The sequence below is a fragment of the Alexandromys fortis genome, unplaced genomic scaffold (assembly GCF_014885135.2).
Source record: "Alexandromys fortis isolate MF-2015 unplaced genomic scaffold, M_Fortis_MF-2015_v1.1 scaffold_24, whole genome shotgun sequence".
NCBI classification, from domain to species: domain Eukaryota; kingdom Metazoa; phylum Chordata; class Mammalia; order Rodentia; family Cricetidae; genus Alexandromys; species Alexandromys fortis.
The window spans coordinates 15,367,585-15,385,362 of record NW_026067906.1 but is presented as its reverse complement, the minus strand read 5'-3'; the positions used below and the strand labels follow the sequence as shown (position 1 = coordinate 15,385,362).

Here is a 17,778-nt window from a genome sequence, read left to right as displayed (position 1 = left end):
AAAAAAAAAAAAAAAAAAAAAGATCAAGGAAAGTGATTGCTGTTAAATCACGTTGGAAAGACCATTGTCGGTTCTCTCATATTAAAGGGAAGCAGGTTTGAAATCTCAGTACTGTTTCTCCATTCCTGTTTCAGTCAAGGTGAACACACACACGCACACTCACGCACGCACACACACACACACACACACACACACACACACACACACGCAGACACTTGCTCGAAGCTGCCCTCTAAACAGTATCTTCACTGTGGGAACCATGTGGAACCTTGTTTCCTGTGTAAATCCTGAACTCTTCCTGGAGGATGGAAGCCAGATACCAGTCTGCTTTTAAAACAAGTTTCTCGCGTAATTGAATTTCCCAAATGGCAAAGAAGGCCTCAGTACACAAAATGTTCTCACAGGAGATGTTCCTAGAGTCCCATGAAATATGTGTCTGCCTTTCCTCAGAGCAAACAGCTAAATACCATTATTACTCTCAGACATGCATACATTTCTGAAACGAGTTTAGGTTCTTTCTAATTGGTGCCTGACCAATACTCTATTTTCTAATAGCTTGGCAAGATCTGTTCATCACTCTCTAGTGTATAAATTAAAACGTGAATGCTTATGAGGTATCCCTGTCCAGTGCACCCTGCTGGAAAATCCTAGGTCACAGATCTGAGTATCTCCATTGCAATTTCGTTAGCACATTGTGGACTTTACAGTCCACACAAATATCCCCTATCTTTACTGGGAACAGCCTCCACTCCCTCCAGCCACACCCAGGACACTCCCATTCCTCACTCCCAGCAGCTCTGGATCCCAGGCTCTCTTCAGGGTGACCACAGCAACCCTCCCCGAGGCAGACGGACTCTTCACTTCTATCTCTGGCTTGAAAGCTTCCTTCCCCATCGCCACCCTTCTCCTCTGTGGCCACTTTCACTGTAATACACTTTCACTTATGATTCCTCCCACAATGGGTTCCCTACCCCTTAGCACAGTGTCTGACACACGGAAACACGCTCACGTTGCTTGGATAAAATGACCAAATGAGTGGAGGCATGACTGATTAAGATGTATCTTCTTTTCGACTCTAAATCTTAAAGTCCCCTCAAATTTAAACCGAGGTAATCCAAAACCTAAACCATAGTATCTACCATATTCAAATTCTCTAGAATAAATTAGGGTTTCATCAAGCTTGTCAAGTCTTTTGCAGATCCCGGTTACAGACAACCCCAGGAGTCTGGAGGGTGGATGCTGGGATTGGTCTGGAACCCACCAAGAGAAGCATGCAGCGGCTTTCTTTCACGGCACCGCAGCATCCCAGAAAGCCCAGGACCATAATGATGGCCCCCACCGCGATCAAGATATTCACAGCAATGAAGGGGTTCGTGCCATTAACTCCAGAAGCAACCATCTAGAAACAGAAGAGAATGGGGGTGTGAATTCCTGGCCTTGATATTTATTTTTCTCATTTTCCAAATATCCCTTGAGTGTCCACCAGGGGCCAGGCCCTATTCTGAGACCCTGGGAAGCATTTGTGGTCTAACCTATGGAAGTTCTGAGACCCTGAGAAGCTTCTGTGGTCTAACCTATAGAAGGTCTCTGCCCTGGAAACGCTCACATTCTGCTAAAATGCCACCTTCCTGAGTGGTGTTAAGTTTAGGGTAATTCTAGAACAAAGTAGTTGATGTTGAATGGAGGAACGGTAATGGCTCTTTTAAAGTTGTTTCTAAAAGCTGAAAACGAAAAGCGCTTTTAGTCTCTAGAGGGGCTCTTTGGTTCACACGTTGTTTATTGGACCCGTAGAGTAGTGTGGCAAAGGCTTTGATTTATGACAATCTAATTATTGCTTACAGCATGAGTAAGCGTCAGAATCTTGTTAGCTGAAGAAGGCATGCATGATAGAGCAAATGCTGCAAGAACCATCTCTTGGAGGTGAAGAACAGGCAAAGCTGCGGTGATAACAATTAAAGCAGTTTGCCTTTGAGCAAAATAGGCAAGAAGGCAGGAACTGGCTGAAAAGGCATACCAGGAAAGGGTTCAGGGTTAAGGAACACGCTCTTGCATTTTAGTAAGAATAGAACAAGCCCAGTTCCTGGCAATCCATATCAACTCTTATCTTCTCATTCCCAGAAGGACTAAACCCAGAGACTTGAATTTTACCAGACTGTCAAATTGTGGGATGTTGAGGAAAATGCCTTAGGTCTGTTTACGGTGGGTGAGTTACCCGTCCGCATAATTCAGTTCTTCCTCGGGCAACCCAAGTATCCGCTTGTCCATTAATCTCATAGCACCCCAAACACAGATACCACTGTCCTCCTCCACTCTTGCGCAGGAGTCGATTCCAGCTAAAGATGGAAATCTTGCCCCAGTGTTACACATGCGTGCTCCATACTGCTCCCCACCATGTCACCTGGAACCTCTAGGTGCTGGGCTGTCTCCAATGACAGATAAAGACTCCGAATTCTGTCATCCCCCAGACTACCCAGAGGTCACCTCCTTTACCAAATCAATGCAAAAATAGTGTGCCAATAATGATCCTTCTGTTTTGAAGTCGTTTGAAATCCAGGCATAACCTATGGGAAGTGTTTGTTCAATAGTCAACATGAAGGCGTGTATTGAAATTATGAAAACCTAAATACGAAGAACCATAATCTACTTGGGGTCCCGATATATAACAAGTGTGTAACTGCCGGACAGTAAGCTAATCTCAGCCTGTGGGCCCATTCACAGTTTGTGAGAGGGGAATAGGCTGGCTCTGTGATTTCCCAAAGCCTCCTTTGTCTGTAAAACATTTGCTTACACGTAGTGTTTAGATTTACAAGTTTAAAGCCTTCTTATGCTATAAATATTTTTTCATGAATTTTGGGGAGAGATTTTTGTTTGTGTGTGTGTGTGTGTTTGTTTCATTGTTAAGATTGGAGCCAGATTTCTTCGGAGGGATAATTACTTTTCTTGAAGCTTGTAGGCCCTGGTAGATGGAATCCTCTGCTCTGGTGGAAGACCCCACATCCTTGAGTATATGGGCAGCCCAAATTGGGTCTGGTGGGTTATTACAACAACAACAAAATTAAAGACACAAATTTTGGAAGGGGTAGACTGGGTGGATCTGGGATTAGGAGAGGAGTGGGGGATGAATATAATAAAAATACCTTGTACGAATGTATGGAATCCACAAAGAATTGATAAAAAAAAAAAACCTTAAAAGGATTACAAAATTCTTATTTAATTTTATGTATTTTGATCTTTTGTGGCAGGGTTTCTCTGTATAACAGCTCTGGCTGTCCTGGAACTTATTCTATAGACCAGGCTGGTCTTGAACTCACAGATCGATCTGCGTCTGTCTCTCAAGTGCTGGGATTAAAGGCATGCACCACCCCCATACCCATAATAATTAGAGAATTATTAAAATCAGAAAAAAATCTTGTTGTTAACAAGCAGGTACAAGGTCAGGGACAAAACAGATACATTAAGAACACAGCTTTGGGAAGACAGCTCTGCCTGGTCACCTGGACACGCTATGACATCTAAACAGGTAGCAAGGTTACTAGAACTCAGGACGGTCTGTAGAGATAATGAATAGATGGACGGTCTACACAGGGAGCTTCAGTAGTGCAAGCCGAAACCCCCACGGGCAGTAATTAAGGGCTCTGGTGAGGCCACCCACTGCCAGGACCAGGCAGAAAGAAAGCTGTGTGCTGACCCACTACCAGCCACTGTCTCAACTCAGCCCAACAAATGCCTATTCTTACTGAAGAACAAACTAGAAATCTGAGCCGGATGTTTGTTCTAGCAGGAACCCAGCAAGCTTTCTAAAGCTGTCCCATATAAACAGAGTCCACGTGTTTCTTAAGAAAAGGGGAGAAATTCTAAAGAAGGGCTGGCGAGTCTGAAAGAGGAGGCTGCGGGGATCTTCTTTAGATTGGAAGAGATCCTGAAAAAGGGTGGTCCCCGTGCTTTTTGTCTTGGAAACTGTTGAAGTTTGTCCTCAGAATGTACCCTTCCACGGCACGTTAGCAGAAAGAGATGGTGCCTTCCTGCCATTCTTTTCTGTGTTTGTTCTCACGTTGGCCCTTGTAAAACTACTAGTTCTATTTTCCCAGGAATAAAATGCAGCTCACCACTCAGCCTTGATTCTTTACCACTAACTGCAGTTAAACACACAGCAAGCTAACTTCACGTCACTGAGGCTGGTTACCCTGGTACTGACTTTTGTTCTGGGTAGGAGGCTGAAGGCACCAGGCTCTGAACCAACAGCGCTGTTGGGTCCTTGCAGTCCATTTCGGTCCCAGATGTGAAGTCAGAATCATTCTCTCAAGGACAACGGCTCTCTTTTAATATGTTCAATATGTGTCGTTTCTTAACAGACTAAACACCAAATTTGCTTAACAGAAACACTGGGAGTAAGAAAACATCGACCAGAAATCGAATAAGAGGATAAAATTCAGGCTGTGCACACATCTTCAAAAGTCCAAAGTACCCACAAAGTGATGGTTGGTAGTCCCTTTTCCTTTTTTCAAAATTATGAGCCTCAAAGTCAGACAGATTACGTGCACCCTCAAAGCCCACTTCCTCTTCCTCCGGAACACCAGATCGTGGGGCCATCAGGAATTTAGAGCCACATTTATCAGAATAAATAATGAATGGAATTCTAATGAGCTGGGAGGCAAACTGACCTGCTCCACCCAGCCCCTCCCAGTTTAATCTGCTGGTGAAGTGCAGAATTGAGGAAGTAGGTAACGCCTCAGGGATTCTCTGGACTCCCTTGGGATAGAAAAAAGTCATGGGGGAGGGGAGTGGACAAGATCTCCCAAGTAAATTGGGAGAGTGGAGGACAGGGGGTGGGAGAATGGAAGGGGAGAGGGGAGGAAAGAAGGGGAGTGGGGAGAAAAATGTATAGCACATTCCCATCCAAACAATCAAAATGAGAAGGATTTTAAAAAAATAGAGAGAGGGGGAGCTAGAAAGAGGGATGAGAAGGAAGAAGGGAGAGAGGGAAGAAGGGAGAGAGAGGGGGAGGGAGGAAGGGAAGGAGGAAGAGAATGAAGGGGGAATGGATCTTTCTGGAAAAGCTGTCTGTATTTTTCTAATACAGAAACAAACCAGCTGCCAGTTTCCTTTTAATCCTTCTTTCCACTAAGCCATGCCCCAAGGCAGTTAGTTGCACCATGATATAACAATAATTTAAATGATTTCAGAGCCGGGCGGTGGTGGTGCAAGCCTTTAATCCCAGCACTAGGGAGGCAGAGGCAGGTGAATCTCTGGGAGTTCTAGGCCAGCCTGGTCTAGAAGAGCTAGTTCCTGGACAGGAACCAAAAAGCTACAGAGAAACCCTGTCTCGAAAATAAAAAAAAAAAAAATTTAAAAAAATGATTTCAGAGCATAGTCTTCACTGCTGGCTTAATATTATCTTTATAACATTCAATAGGCATCGTCATTCTTCTTAAGGGAGGAAAATTATTGGTGCAGAACCTTTGACAAGGCCCTAGCAATAGGTGTGGCCCTGTAAGAGCCTGCCACCTGCCCTCACAACCAAGGGTGAGCAAACAGCTCTGTAGGCGCTAAGAACAGTAAAGCCAGGGGAGGGGTGGGGGTTCCACCCTTTGAATTGAGAGGGAAGAGGAGAATGGAAATAAGGGAGTCGAGAAATGGAGCCAGCGTGGAGTTATTTTCGATAAATCTGAAACAATAACCGACCCACACACTTCCCCTTTCCCCAGTTTTTTTGCACATTTGTAGCACTTTAGCTTGGAAAAGAAATAGCAGTGTTGAGTCCAATGGCTTGGACCGGAATTGTGCCTACAAACTAAACTTCCAGACCTGGGGACATGTTGATAAGAAGAGCCTTGTCCCTGGGATGGAAAGGTACGCTGTGTGAGGAAGCTGGCTTTATTAACTGTTTGTGTGATCAAGAAGCTGACCACCACCTGAGCCAGACTAGCAAGGCAGCCGCAGGTTGAAGCGGTTGCCTCTAATTCTGGTTGTAAGAGGTAAACAGCAGCTATCCTTGTACTGGGCTGCCCTTGAAATCTAGAGGCACTTTCGTCTCCAAGGAAACGTTTCATAGTATTTCATACTGGACCAACCAGCTTGGGATCAGCTACATCATAATCAGAATGTACTAAAGAAGTTGGTCTAGGTGGGGAAGAAAGATGCTCTATGTCTCCAAGCAGCTCATGAGCCTATGGCCTTCAGTGATGAGGGATGCAGGATTCTACTCTGACCCCTTCCCGCATCTCCTTGTGCTGAAGTCTTTCTAGTGTGAAAATAATGGTACTAGAATTTAGGGGATTGACCCAACTGGGGTGACACATGTTATCAGGGAAATTGGGATCACCTCTCAGGGTTCTCAGTCTCATTGATAAGATAATTTAAGAATGGGTACAGAAAAAAAGCTCAAAGATAATTTTATTTGAGCTTAAATTAAGAAAAAAAAAACCCTAGGCAGATGAGCTATAAATCTTGGCAGCTTCCTGGAGGAGGAAGACAGCTAAGAGGAAGAGAGGAAGCAGTGGTATTTGAGTTTGGTTGACTTGGTCAGCCATGGAGGTAGGACAAATACCCATGTGGCAAAAGCACCCTGGGGATGGCAGTGTCATGAGCATCATGCCAAATGCTAATGCTGGGACTCTGGGAAGGAAAAATATGTTATCTCATTTAAGGATATAATTCCTCCTGCATTTTTATTTTTGCTTCTTTTTTTCCCCACACAAAAACATTAAAGCTGTTTATTTTCCCTTTTTAATCACCTCTTATTTGTTTTGGTTCTTTTGAGATTGGGTTTATCTGTAGCTTTGGAGCCTGTCCTGGAACTCGCTCTGCAGACCAGGTTGGCCTCAAACTCACAGAGAGATCCACCTGCCTCTGCCTCCCGAGTGCTGGGATTAAACGCATGCACCACCGCCACCTAACTCATCCTGTATTTTTAACTTGACTTATGGTAAATAAGCCTTCTTGAGAGCTTTGCCTTAGGGTTGACCAAGTGATTGACCTTAGCCAAGTGATTGACCAGCCCAATTGGATTGACTAACTCTTAACATTTTTGGGTAGTTTGGAATGACAGCTCTCTACCCATGCCAGAGAAACAGCTTTTCCTTCATAAAAATGGAGGCTTCTCTAATAGTAACACCCCCTCTCAGCTCTCCAGGAGGACTGTTCCATGCAAGACACATAACAAGCAATTTTCATGGCTTAAACTGTAAACCCATAAAACATCACAAATGGCAAGTGAGACACTTAAGAAAACTGGTACAGAACATTCACTACTTGTCATTAGTGTTGCCGTTGCTCTTCATTATGGAGATAGGGTTGTGTCGTGTGTCTGTATTTACCTCTTTGCCATCCTTGCTGACTCTCACCCATATTGCTAGTGCCAGGATCAATGTACCACATATCTGCAGAAACGAGGAGGAAAAAGGGAAAGTTAGCGTACAAAGATAAAATGTAATTCCATAAACTCCATTTACCTGACTATAATAGTTTATTAATAACCAGACAATTTCAGTCTTAGTCTTTAGACAAGATGCCACCTCTGCTAGGGGAAAAAATATATTTCACATGATTTAATTCCAATCATGTGTCTTTTTCCATTATGGTTTAAAGATAAGATACCTCTAAAATACTCCTGGATTTGACTCTTGAACTCTGAGGAAGATGGAAGTTTGCAAAGATAAACAACAGCAGAACATTTGACAAAATGTGAAATTTAGCAATGATAGTATATATTTATCAATATTTTTAAACTCTAACCTTGTAAAAATAGTAGTAAAGCTTACCCAGAGAAAAGAAACAATGGTGAACAGTATTCAAAGTCTTAAATTCCTTTAATGACTTTACCAGATTATTTAATTTGGACCATGGCCAACACATAAAATGTAAAACACATTTTACTTTAGTGTAGGGAAAACTCTTGTCTCTCAAGATTAAAACAGAAAGAGATACACATAGAGGCCGCAAAAAAATCAAAGATGTGTCATTAGATCAATATGCTGAGGGCAGCCCTGATAACATACCAGACAAAGTTGGCCTTGGAAGACTTTCTAGATGTTTCTGACCTTTTCATACACTGACAAAGAAATGTCTGGGTTCTCCAAAACCCAGTGACCTTGAAGTGTCATTGCTTTTCTGCAGGCATGGTTGAACCACAGGTCTGCAACCTGTAGCAGAATTTTTAGTACTACTCATTAAGTTTGCAGTGGAAATAAGGTCAAGGGGCTTGTTAAAGGAATCGGGAGTACACTGAGCTGTTGAGGAGGAGACATGCAATCTCTGCTGCCTAAAAGACCACAAAAGCCATCTCAGTCCAAACTGTTAAGATAAAGTTACTGATTCCTGATAGATTGCGGTCACAAGGTTGAAATCCAGGCCAGCTCCTCACCAGTCTGCTCTTCTTACATGTTTTGACTCCTGCAAAAATTATTCTAATGCAATTTTTAAAAAGAATAAAATTCTTTGTTCAGTAGACAATAACCTATGCAATTGACTATCTTCAATGCAGGCATATATAAAGACACGATACAGCATTTGTTAATAAAAGCTTAGAGTTACAAGCCTCATTACTGTTCTTCCCAATCAAGCTAATATTTACCAATGAAGACAAGGACCCACGTTAGCAGGTGGTAGTCAGCAAGTCAGAGAGCAAGAACTAGAGTCCACTGATGACTAAGGAGGCCTTCTGATGGTGATTTTATGATCATTGCCTTTTCCTTGTTTCTTAACTGACTCCCTTACTGGTATTTCCTGTCCCTTTATTCTCCCTTTACAAGTACATTTATACCGACCATCATTTTTAATTTATTCTTGGAGAATTTCATACAGTGTATTTTTTACCATATTCATTTCTATCCCCTACTCCCAGGCCATCCTGCCTCCCTTCATATCCCATTTCATGTTCTTTCTTTCTTTAAAAAAAAACAAAAAGAAGAGAAAATTCCACTAAAAAGCACGGAGTCTGATTTGTGTTGGACAAGTGCCTGTGAGCATGGATTCTGCCTGGAAAGTTGTTGATACACCCGGGATCACTTCATCAAAGAAAACTGATTTCCCCTTTGCCAGTTGCTATCATTTGTGAACAGCTTCTGGCTAGGGCTAGGAGTCTATACCCACCTCCCCTCCTTTGTGCCGGGATTTTGTCCTTCTTGAGCATGTCTCATGCATGTTTTCATTGTCTCTGTGAATTCATACCGGTATCTGCCCTTTTGCGTCTGTCTTCTTAAAACCACCATCACCTCTGACCCTTACAATCTCTCTACCCCCTCTTCTGCATAGATCCCTGAACCTACTGGGGAGAAATGTGGCAAAAACAAAACAAAACAAACAAGCCAACAAACAAAAACATTCTATTCAGAGCTAAACACTCTACATAATATTCAGTTGTGTGCCTCTGTGCTAATTAACATCTACTTCAAGAAGAAGCTTCTCTGATGAGGACTGAGGGATATGCTCATCACTGGGTAGAGTAATATGTCATTAGAAGTCGTTGTCTGGAGGTGTTCATTTAGCAGAATAATAGTGTTTAGTCTTCCTTTGGGGACCATGAAGTATCTAGTCTCGGGCTCTTGACCTCATTAACAGTACAGAACTAGGTTCCATCTGATGAAATCCAATCAGAAAAAGCGGTTGATTTCTCCTCTAACATTCATGGCACCCTTGCACCGGCAGGCATATTTTAGAGGCAGGTTGTTATTATAATTCTCAGGGGTCACAACTGAAAGAATCTGATGAGGATGGCCTCCAGTGCAGTACTAACCAGTAGGGATGAAGCTTTCGTTTGAGTACCAGCCACGTTTCTCCATCTTTGATAAAGAGAAGCCTGTGGTGGGTTAAGCAGTAAGACTGGAGAGGGTAGCTAATAGCATCAGCTATTGCTTGTAATGTTTGGGGGAGTCTCTGGGAACTTTTTGACCAACAACTCAAAAAGATATAACCCACTTTTGGTACTGATAGTTTCATTTCATAGCATATAATATCTAGTTGGGATATTGTCTTTCTCCTTGCATGTTAAGTCCATTTAAATTCTTTTTATATATGTATAGAGTTTAGGAAATTTCTACAATAATAGGTTTTCACAGGGCTTTTCCAGAGGTCTTTAGTGCTGCCTACCCCTCTCCGTATTGCCTCGTCTACCCTGGTCTTAGATTTCCCACACCCTTATTCTGATCATCTTAATAGTTACTCTGGTATTTAACTTTAACTAAAAGTAATGTTAATTATCCTAGTAACTATTGTTTATCTGGAATTTATTAGACTACGAGAGAGAAAACTTTTAGACAACTATGATATGTTGAGAGCTGGAGAAATAGTCTTCCCCAGACTTCCCCAGAGCACACCAATTGGTTTTCCAATAGCAAATAGTCATCCCTGAAAATTTATAAGTACAATACTTACAGATAATATTTACATACGTCTACAACAATAATCAATGAAAAAGAGGCCATGAGTTTGAATAAAAACACAAAAAGGTATATGGAAGGGTTTGGAGGGAGGAAATGGAAATGATGTAACTATATTATGATCTCAAAAGATAAGGCAATAATAATAGCTCTTATAGTAAGAATCTGATAGTCTTTAAACCTTTATCTACTATTTCTATTGCAACTTACCTCAAAGTACTTAAAAACTAAACTATACATATATATCTTATCAACCATGACCCTCAAATGATGTTAGGTTTTTCTGAGCAATTGTATATTGTCTGTAACATCAACATTGAAAAGAAAGAGTACTCGATTAACTCAAAAGTCAAGAATATTTTGTCTAATTTCAGTCTTCACAATTAGACAAAATCCTTTTACACATATAGAAATTAGTTAAATGCTCAGGCCCATGCCCAACACTATTCCTCTCTTTTGTGTGTGCTTTAGTTTTAAAATAAAAATAAACTGTTTAAAACTCATCTTTCTTATCTTATTGGAGAAACTCAAATGTAAGGATCATAAACTTAACACCATTAGAATCCTCAAAAATGCTCCAGTCAATCTTAAAAGTATATGCATCTTCTATCAAATTGATAAAATACAAATCAGTTCCACTACCATGGTTGTAAGATGGACCATCATAGTGAGCACCTGGGGCCTTCCCCATGCCTCATGATTGGCTCTAAAAATCTGTTAAGTTGTTAAGATATGCCCGGCTCTAAATACGTTTGGTTGTAAGACTATGAAATGAAAGACATTAATATATTGACTATAGTCCTGGCATCAGTGGACACTGTAGAACTCACTGACCCATCTTTATTTTGGTTCCACTTTCAGGAGAATCACTGTGGTTTTTATTTTGTCCTAACTTGATATCTTTGATTTTCACAGTGAGGATGTGGTTGGTCAGAATCAGTATTCTGAGAACGTAGACGGGCTAAGTGAGATCATCAAGGTAGAATACTAATCAGTAAGACTGTGAACCTTACAAGAGAGATCTGTCTCTCTCCCTCCACTAACTAAACCCTGGGAAGGACCACATGAGAACAGACTAAAAGGGCAGGAGAAGGACCCTCACCAGACACCCAGATGGCCATCCCCTCATGCTCTCACTCTTCAATCTCCCAACTTTCAGAACCATAAGAAATGAATTTCTGTTGTTTGAACTACCAGTCCACAGCAATATCTTATGGAGGCCCAAGCAGACCAAGACAGACACCAACAAAATGCTAGGAAGAGAATGGGAAGACATTCTGAACTAACTTCTGATTGGAATTCTGCAGGGCTTGATGGGAATTCGTGTGGGTTCCTAGAATCCCAGCTTACAACTGCTCCCGATGGTCATTAGTGGAGGAGAGTCTGTGTTAGCCAGAGCAACAGGCTCGAAGTCTCTTGGGTGGGGAATCTCTGGGGCTTCATCTATCTAGAGCAGAGGCCAGCATCATTGAGGTATACACCCTTCATTCTCACAGACTACTTGCCTTGTGTCTAGTTTAGAGAAGGGTCAAGTATGATTAAAATTATGCTTATATTTTTAAAACTTACTATGCATAAAATATGATCATCATTTGAGTGGCTGGTTCTTATATTCCATCATTGGAATAAAGAAAAAAGCAATTAAACTACAGCATACCAGTCCTTGCTTACAAGTTTTTATAAAATTTCTTAAGTAATCTTTGCAATTAATCTCTCTAGGTAAATGAGCCACCCTCTTTTAATGCATGGGGGAAGGAGCACACAACAGCCAAGAAACATAAGGTAGCACACAAAGCAGTAGAGTGTGCCCAGGATCTGAATCATAAGTGGTGTGAATCCACATTTTTTCCCATTTCTTTAACTGCGGTGGAAGAATTCTTGCCTTATCATAATTTCTTTCAGTCTTAGTTCCTCCTCTGGTCTACAATCCAGCATGGAAAATAATCCCCTACATTATGAAATAGTTCCATATCTTTTTCATTAAAATGCTTATAAAATGCTGATTGAAATGTTATTTTTTGAAAGCACATATTATTATTTTGAGCCTTTTATGCACACTAACTTACTTAATCATCACGATGATCTAAAGAGGTACATAGCACTTTGGTCATAATTTGGGGAGACAACAAACTGTAAAGTACAGAGAAGCTACTCCCTCCAAGGAAATACAGCAAGTAAAGAAGCAGTATCTTGTTTGACCTACAGCTCACTACAACTGGGCTCTTACATCCTTGCTGTTGCTGTAGTTCAACTGAATAGCAACAATCGTACAGTCACTGTATGTACAAAGACTTCAGCCACAGTGAACTGTTTTTCACAGGACTTTTTAATCAGTTGACAAGATAACAATATCTAACAGTGCCCGAGTATTTGCAATATACCCCTATCTCAGAGATATGTCTGCTTTGCCTGCAAGCTCTTAATTAAGACGAGCTCATCCAATGTAGAAAATACAAGGAACATTGAATCACTGGCTCCTAGGTTTGGCCCATGGTTAGACTCCCTTCTAAACACTTGGAACTCCACTGTACATCGATCCCTTTGGATGCAGATGCCTTTGACTTTAGGGCTTAGCCCCCTTTTCTCGCTGTGCTCATTTGAAGACTGGCAATGTGTCACTGTGCTTTTGCTCATGAAATCTAATCTCTACCCGGTGCCCTGTGTCTGGCTTTTATTATCCTGTATTTTCCCATAAAGGGCCCCAGCTTACTCAGATGCCCAGGAAACCCTAGGCTTCTTTGTTATTCGCAGGCCTGTCCTATCTAAGAAGGGCATGAGAAAGTTTGGGCATTTCCTGTGTTTGACATATGACTCAGGGAAACAGGTTTGGTATCTGTAGCTTTTCTATTATTGATAGCACCTCCAATTCTGTCATTGGCATGATCGGGAATGATTTTTAATTCGCATTTTTTTCTTTGATCAGTAGTTCTATCAACTGTAAAGCACCACATATTTGTGTGGCACCTCGAGGTCTCCCTGAAGAGAAACCACTAGGTTTAGATCAAATGACCATATGCATATCTCGAAGATATTTCAACATCTGGCCCCGCTTTACTAAAGCCAAGTTTCACAAGTTAGAACCAGAAAGAATGCACTTGAAAACACAAGGCCATGGACATCTACAAGAAAACCACATCAATGGGAACATTAAAATTTTTGCTCATGTAAACATTAAGAATGTGACAAATTGCTAACTTCCTATGAAGGATCATAACTTTCCAACTGAGAACTCTGGGATGAGGGGAGACACAAGAGGAGAAACAGGAATGTTCCCCGGCCTCAGAAACAGCTCCAGATGCCTATGTTTTGATTTAAAGTGCTGATGTCACATGTGGCTAAGAAGTTGTCATTGGTCTTTCCAGTTATTGTCCTTACTGAGGGTAGCTATCCCTAACACAGAGGTTGCAGGTCACCACCACACATGGGGAAGAGAAAAATCTGTAAAGGAAATTAGACTATCTAACTGAAATCTATACTATCAGTAAGATTTCATGTGTGACCACAGAGAACAAACAGATTGTAACCATAAAGTAATCAGAGTTCCCCCAGGAAAGCTGTGACTATGTCTGGAAATACAACTTCACAGAGACAGGAGAGCTGCAATTGACCTTGAATCTTTGACCTTAAATCCATTATGCATCTCTTCCCGGGATTATCCTTATATAATGTTTTGGTTCAAAATTTGCATCTATTTCAAAATCATGTTTTTGAATTAGACAATGAATTCACAACTTCCATCAGGACTTATTATTCTTTGTTTATAAAATGATACATTTTAACGTTTCCCTAATCTGCAGATAGTTTCTGGTGTGGGCATTTACAGACAGATTTTTTTTTAACATCTTAAAAACTGTTTATTATTATATTAATATTTGGTTGTTTAAATGGGATATATACATATATATCATAGAAATATAAACAATGGCTATAGTTCTATAAAAAGTAAACAGATCAGAACTTCTTAAAGAAATAGACGTTCTAATGAGCCTGGAATATTTGCCCCAGTTAATAATAAAGAAGCTATAAATATATTATAATCATATCAAAAAGACTCAGAAACCAACTTGAAGAGCCCTTTTTTAAAAAAATGTCAGAATTTAATTGTACATCAATTAGAATAAGAACTGTATTGAACTATATTTTCATCTCATAAGGAAAATATTATCTTATTGTTGAATGGTATGAGAAAGCCTACCCATTTTGCAATCTGGTTAAAAAAAAAGAAGAAAGTATTTATACTACATCTGTGTATGCATTTATGATATATAAAATATGTGATATACATAATATGTGTTCTCTCTCACCCGCATGTGTGCACATGCACACACATAGACACACACACTCACACTTTGTGGGCCTTTCCTGGATCCCAGTTCAAATAGCAGCTTTGAAGCGATTAGAAATTGAAACCTTTATAAAGAAATCTTATTACATTTTTGAAGTATGAGAATGGTGCTGTAGATACATTAGTAAATGTAATTTCCTTGCAATACACATGTTAATGTATTGAGAGATGAATGATAACCCTAACCATTGCTTTATAATTTCCTGGGCAGATGAATGAAAATATGGGTATACAGATTGACCGTGGTCTCGTGGTTTGAGAGCCCGGGTAATGGAGCTAATTTTCCAGATTTGTCTTCGTTTGTGAATGTTGGAAAGCTTGAAAGAAAGCCAAAATATGCATTTATACTCTACCCTCAGCGACTTTAATAATTCAAGAGAAGCAAGCTATCAAATGAATTTTTAAAATTTGTCATAAATTCTTGAGTTTCACAACATTTTTCTCGTTTCTAGTATTTTCAAAGCAGCCCACCTTTTTTTTCTAGGAAAAAGACAAAGTATAAAGAACAAAATGTTTCACTCTATTATTTATATAAATAAACATCTAATTAATTTAATTCACCAATATGTCACCTATACGAGGGCTACTGGTCATTGAATGGAAAGTCATTTCATACAATAAAATTATAGTAGTTTCTTTAAATTAACCATTATTTAGTTTATGAGACTGGAACTTTCCCTTTCCCCCACTGCTCTGTCCAACTCTCTTTAAGCCCTTTTCTCAAAGTTAAGAAAGAAAAGAAATTTTTGTACTGAACCAGCCATGTCTCTGTTATAGGCCAAACAGTTCAGATACAAAGCCAGAACTTCTTATTTTTAATAATACATAAGCCACTTTACAATTCAGAATATAAAATGATTTTTTTCTGTTTGAGCACTCTGGAATATTCCTATTGCTTTACCAGTGAACAGGTTTTACTTATAGCATATATGTAATGCAATAAGGTTGTTTTTCCTACAGCCCACCCCCTTTACTTCTTGGTATTCATTTCTCAATGTTAAATACTACTTCCATTGTGCGTGTTTTAGCTCCAAGAGGGGTTCTCAACCTGTGGGACACAACCCCATTAGGATGGAACCACCCTTTCACAGGAGTCCCATATCAGATAGCTTGCATATGAGATATTTACATTACAATTCATAGCAGAAGCAAAATCACAGTTAAGGAAGTATCCCCCAAAAATAATCTTACGGTTGGGGGTCACCACAGCATGCGGAACCTTATTAAAGGGTCACAGCATGAGGAAGGTTGAGACCCACCAATCCACATCAACAGACTTTCAAACGAAACATTCTCTGCTAGATACAAACCCTGCTGTTTGTAAGGGTGTTTTGATGACATATCAAAACGCTTCAAAATACCCATGCATAGTGACTGGCTTAGCTGAAGCTTATGATTGAATACTCTTGCTTCTCCCAGAGTGTTTCAAGGGCCCTTATTTTTTTTCCTGGGGGCTCTGAAAATGATCCTCACACGTGTTTATCACCCTCCCACCCACTAGTTAGTCACCTGCTTTAAACCCAGATGTCAAGGGAGGGAACCAGAAGCCAGGCTGAAGCAAACTGTTTTCCTTGGAGTCCTTAAACCAGAGATTGCTGATTGACATAAAACTAAGAACAATCGTCCTTTAATTAAGGGATATTTCCCCCTGTGTTTAGTCTTGCAACAATATGAAAACATTTGGGACATGTTTATCTTCAGAGAACTTGAGTACCCTTTTTTTTTTTTTTTTAAGAGTCATTGGCTTATTTTCGGTTCCCGAAACAACCAAAGAGAGACAAACAAATCCAAACAGTTAAATGGAAAATGTCTCTTCCTCCTCATCCTCTAGCTCTTACGTAAGTCTGTTCTTGGTTATGGTATTTATCTCAGGCTCCACTTTCTTGTACAAAACTGATAATTAAAAGAAAAATACTTACCCAGAACAAGAAGTTGAAGAAAAACATGGAATATTTTAAGCAGCCACTCACACCTGCCATTTCGGAGAAGAAGGAACAGCCACCCAGGTACTGTGCAAAATGAAGCAGTCCTTACAGGGTTATCCGGCAGTATGCTCTGGCCGATTTTGCCTGCAGAGTTAGTTCCTTGTATCTGCAGCTTCGGGGCAGAAATAAAGAGCAAAAAATAGGAAGTAATCTGAAGAAAAAAAATATATCCAGTTATTAGCGTGGATAAAATTTTAACCCACACATTTAAATATTTCAAACGTTATCTTCCTGCTAGTATGTTCTTTTCCTTGTTATGGCTGCTAGGGCATTGGGCCAAGATATTTATGATCTCTTCTCAAAGCCCGCTCCCTCTGGAGTAAACAGATATCAAGTTAAGCGAGTGTGACTGGAGCAGGGGTGGGGATTGGCACACCCAGGTAGCAGGTAGGAGGTGGGCAGGCTCCCGCAGCCACAGCCTGGCATTGCTGACCTTTCTTTTAACCACAGGGGTAGAGGTTGTTGGGCTCCCAAGTAAAGGAACCTGTATCTCATTTCCTTTTGCCTTGCGTTTTGATAAGAGCACCGAGTTTCTCTCAGAGGCAGCGACTGGTCTTTGGAAACCTGCAAAACCTGCAGGTTTGGTTACAGCAGCCTTTCTCAACTTCAGATGAATAGTGAACCAACCCTTGGTTGGCGCCTTCTTTCCAATGCTGCCTGTCCTTAGTTAGTTAGCTGTTAGTTCCTTACTTAGTTAGCTTGTTGTTTTCCTTCAAAACAAATCATAAGGAGGAACTCCCTTAAATACCTGTCACTTTCAAGAACTGAAGGGGAAGTGGGCTTGGTATTAGGGTGAGACCATGGGGGTGTGGGGGGTAGCTTTACCTCTTTGAGTGAAAAGAGGAAAAAAGCAGTGGGGGCTGGGGAGGGGGGGGTGGAATCTCAGGAGCTGCTCCTGACTGCCCTTATTGTGTTTAGTCTATGACACAGTCCCCCGGTTTAATGGCCTGGTTTGTTTTTAAGGTGAATTCTGTGGCTTCATTCTTCTGAGAACTGATCTAGAGCAACGATTCCAGTCTAACTCAGTTTCTGGGTTCTGGGCAGTTGGGAAAGAAAATCCCAGGGGGACCAT

The 17,778-nt window shown here is 40.7% G+C and overlaps 1 protein-coding gene across 1 annotated transcript in view; it reads right to left on the bottom strand.

Annotated features, from left to right (window-relative positions):
• Tspan8 (tetraspanin 8) overlaps positions 1-17,084 on the bottom strand; it is a 30,945-nt gene extending 13,861 nt beyond the window's left edge. Inside the window, exons 1-3 of the mRNA XM_050135512.1 lie at positions 16,641-17,084; positions 7,317-7,379; positions 1,187-1,399 (exon numbers count right to left, since the gene is read on the bottom strand). Coding sequence (XP_049991469.1) covers positions 1,187-1,399; positions 7,317-7,379; positions 16,641-16,700 — 336 coding nt within the window. The 5' untranslated portion in view covers positions 16,701-17,084. The remainder of the gene's footprint in view (positions 1-1,186; positions 1,400-7,316; positions 7,380-16,640) is intronic.
• Between the last annotated feature and the right edge of the window lie 694 nt (positions 17,085-17,778).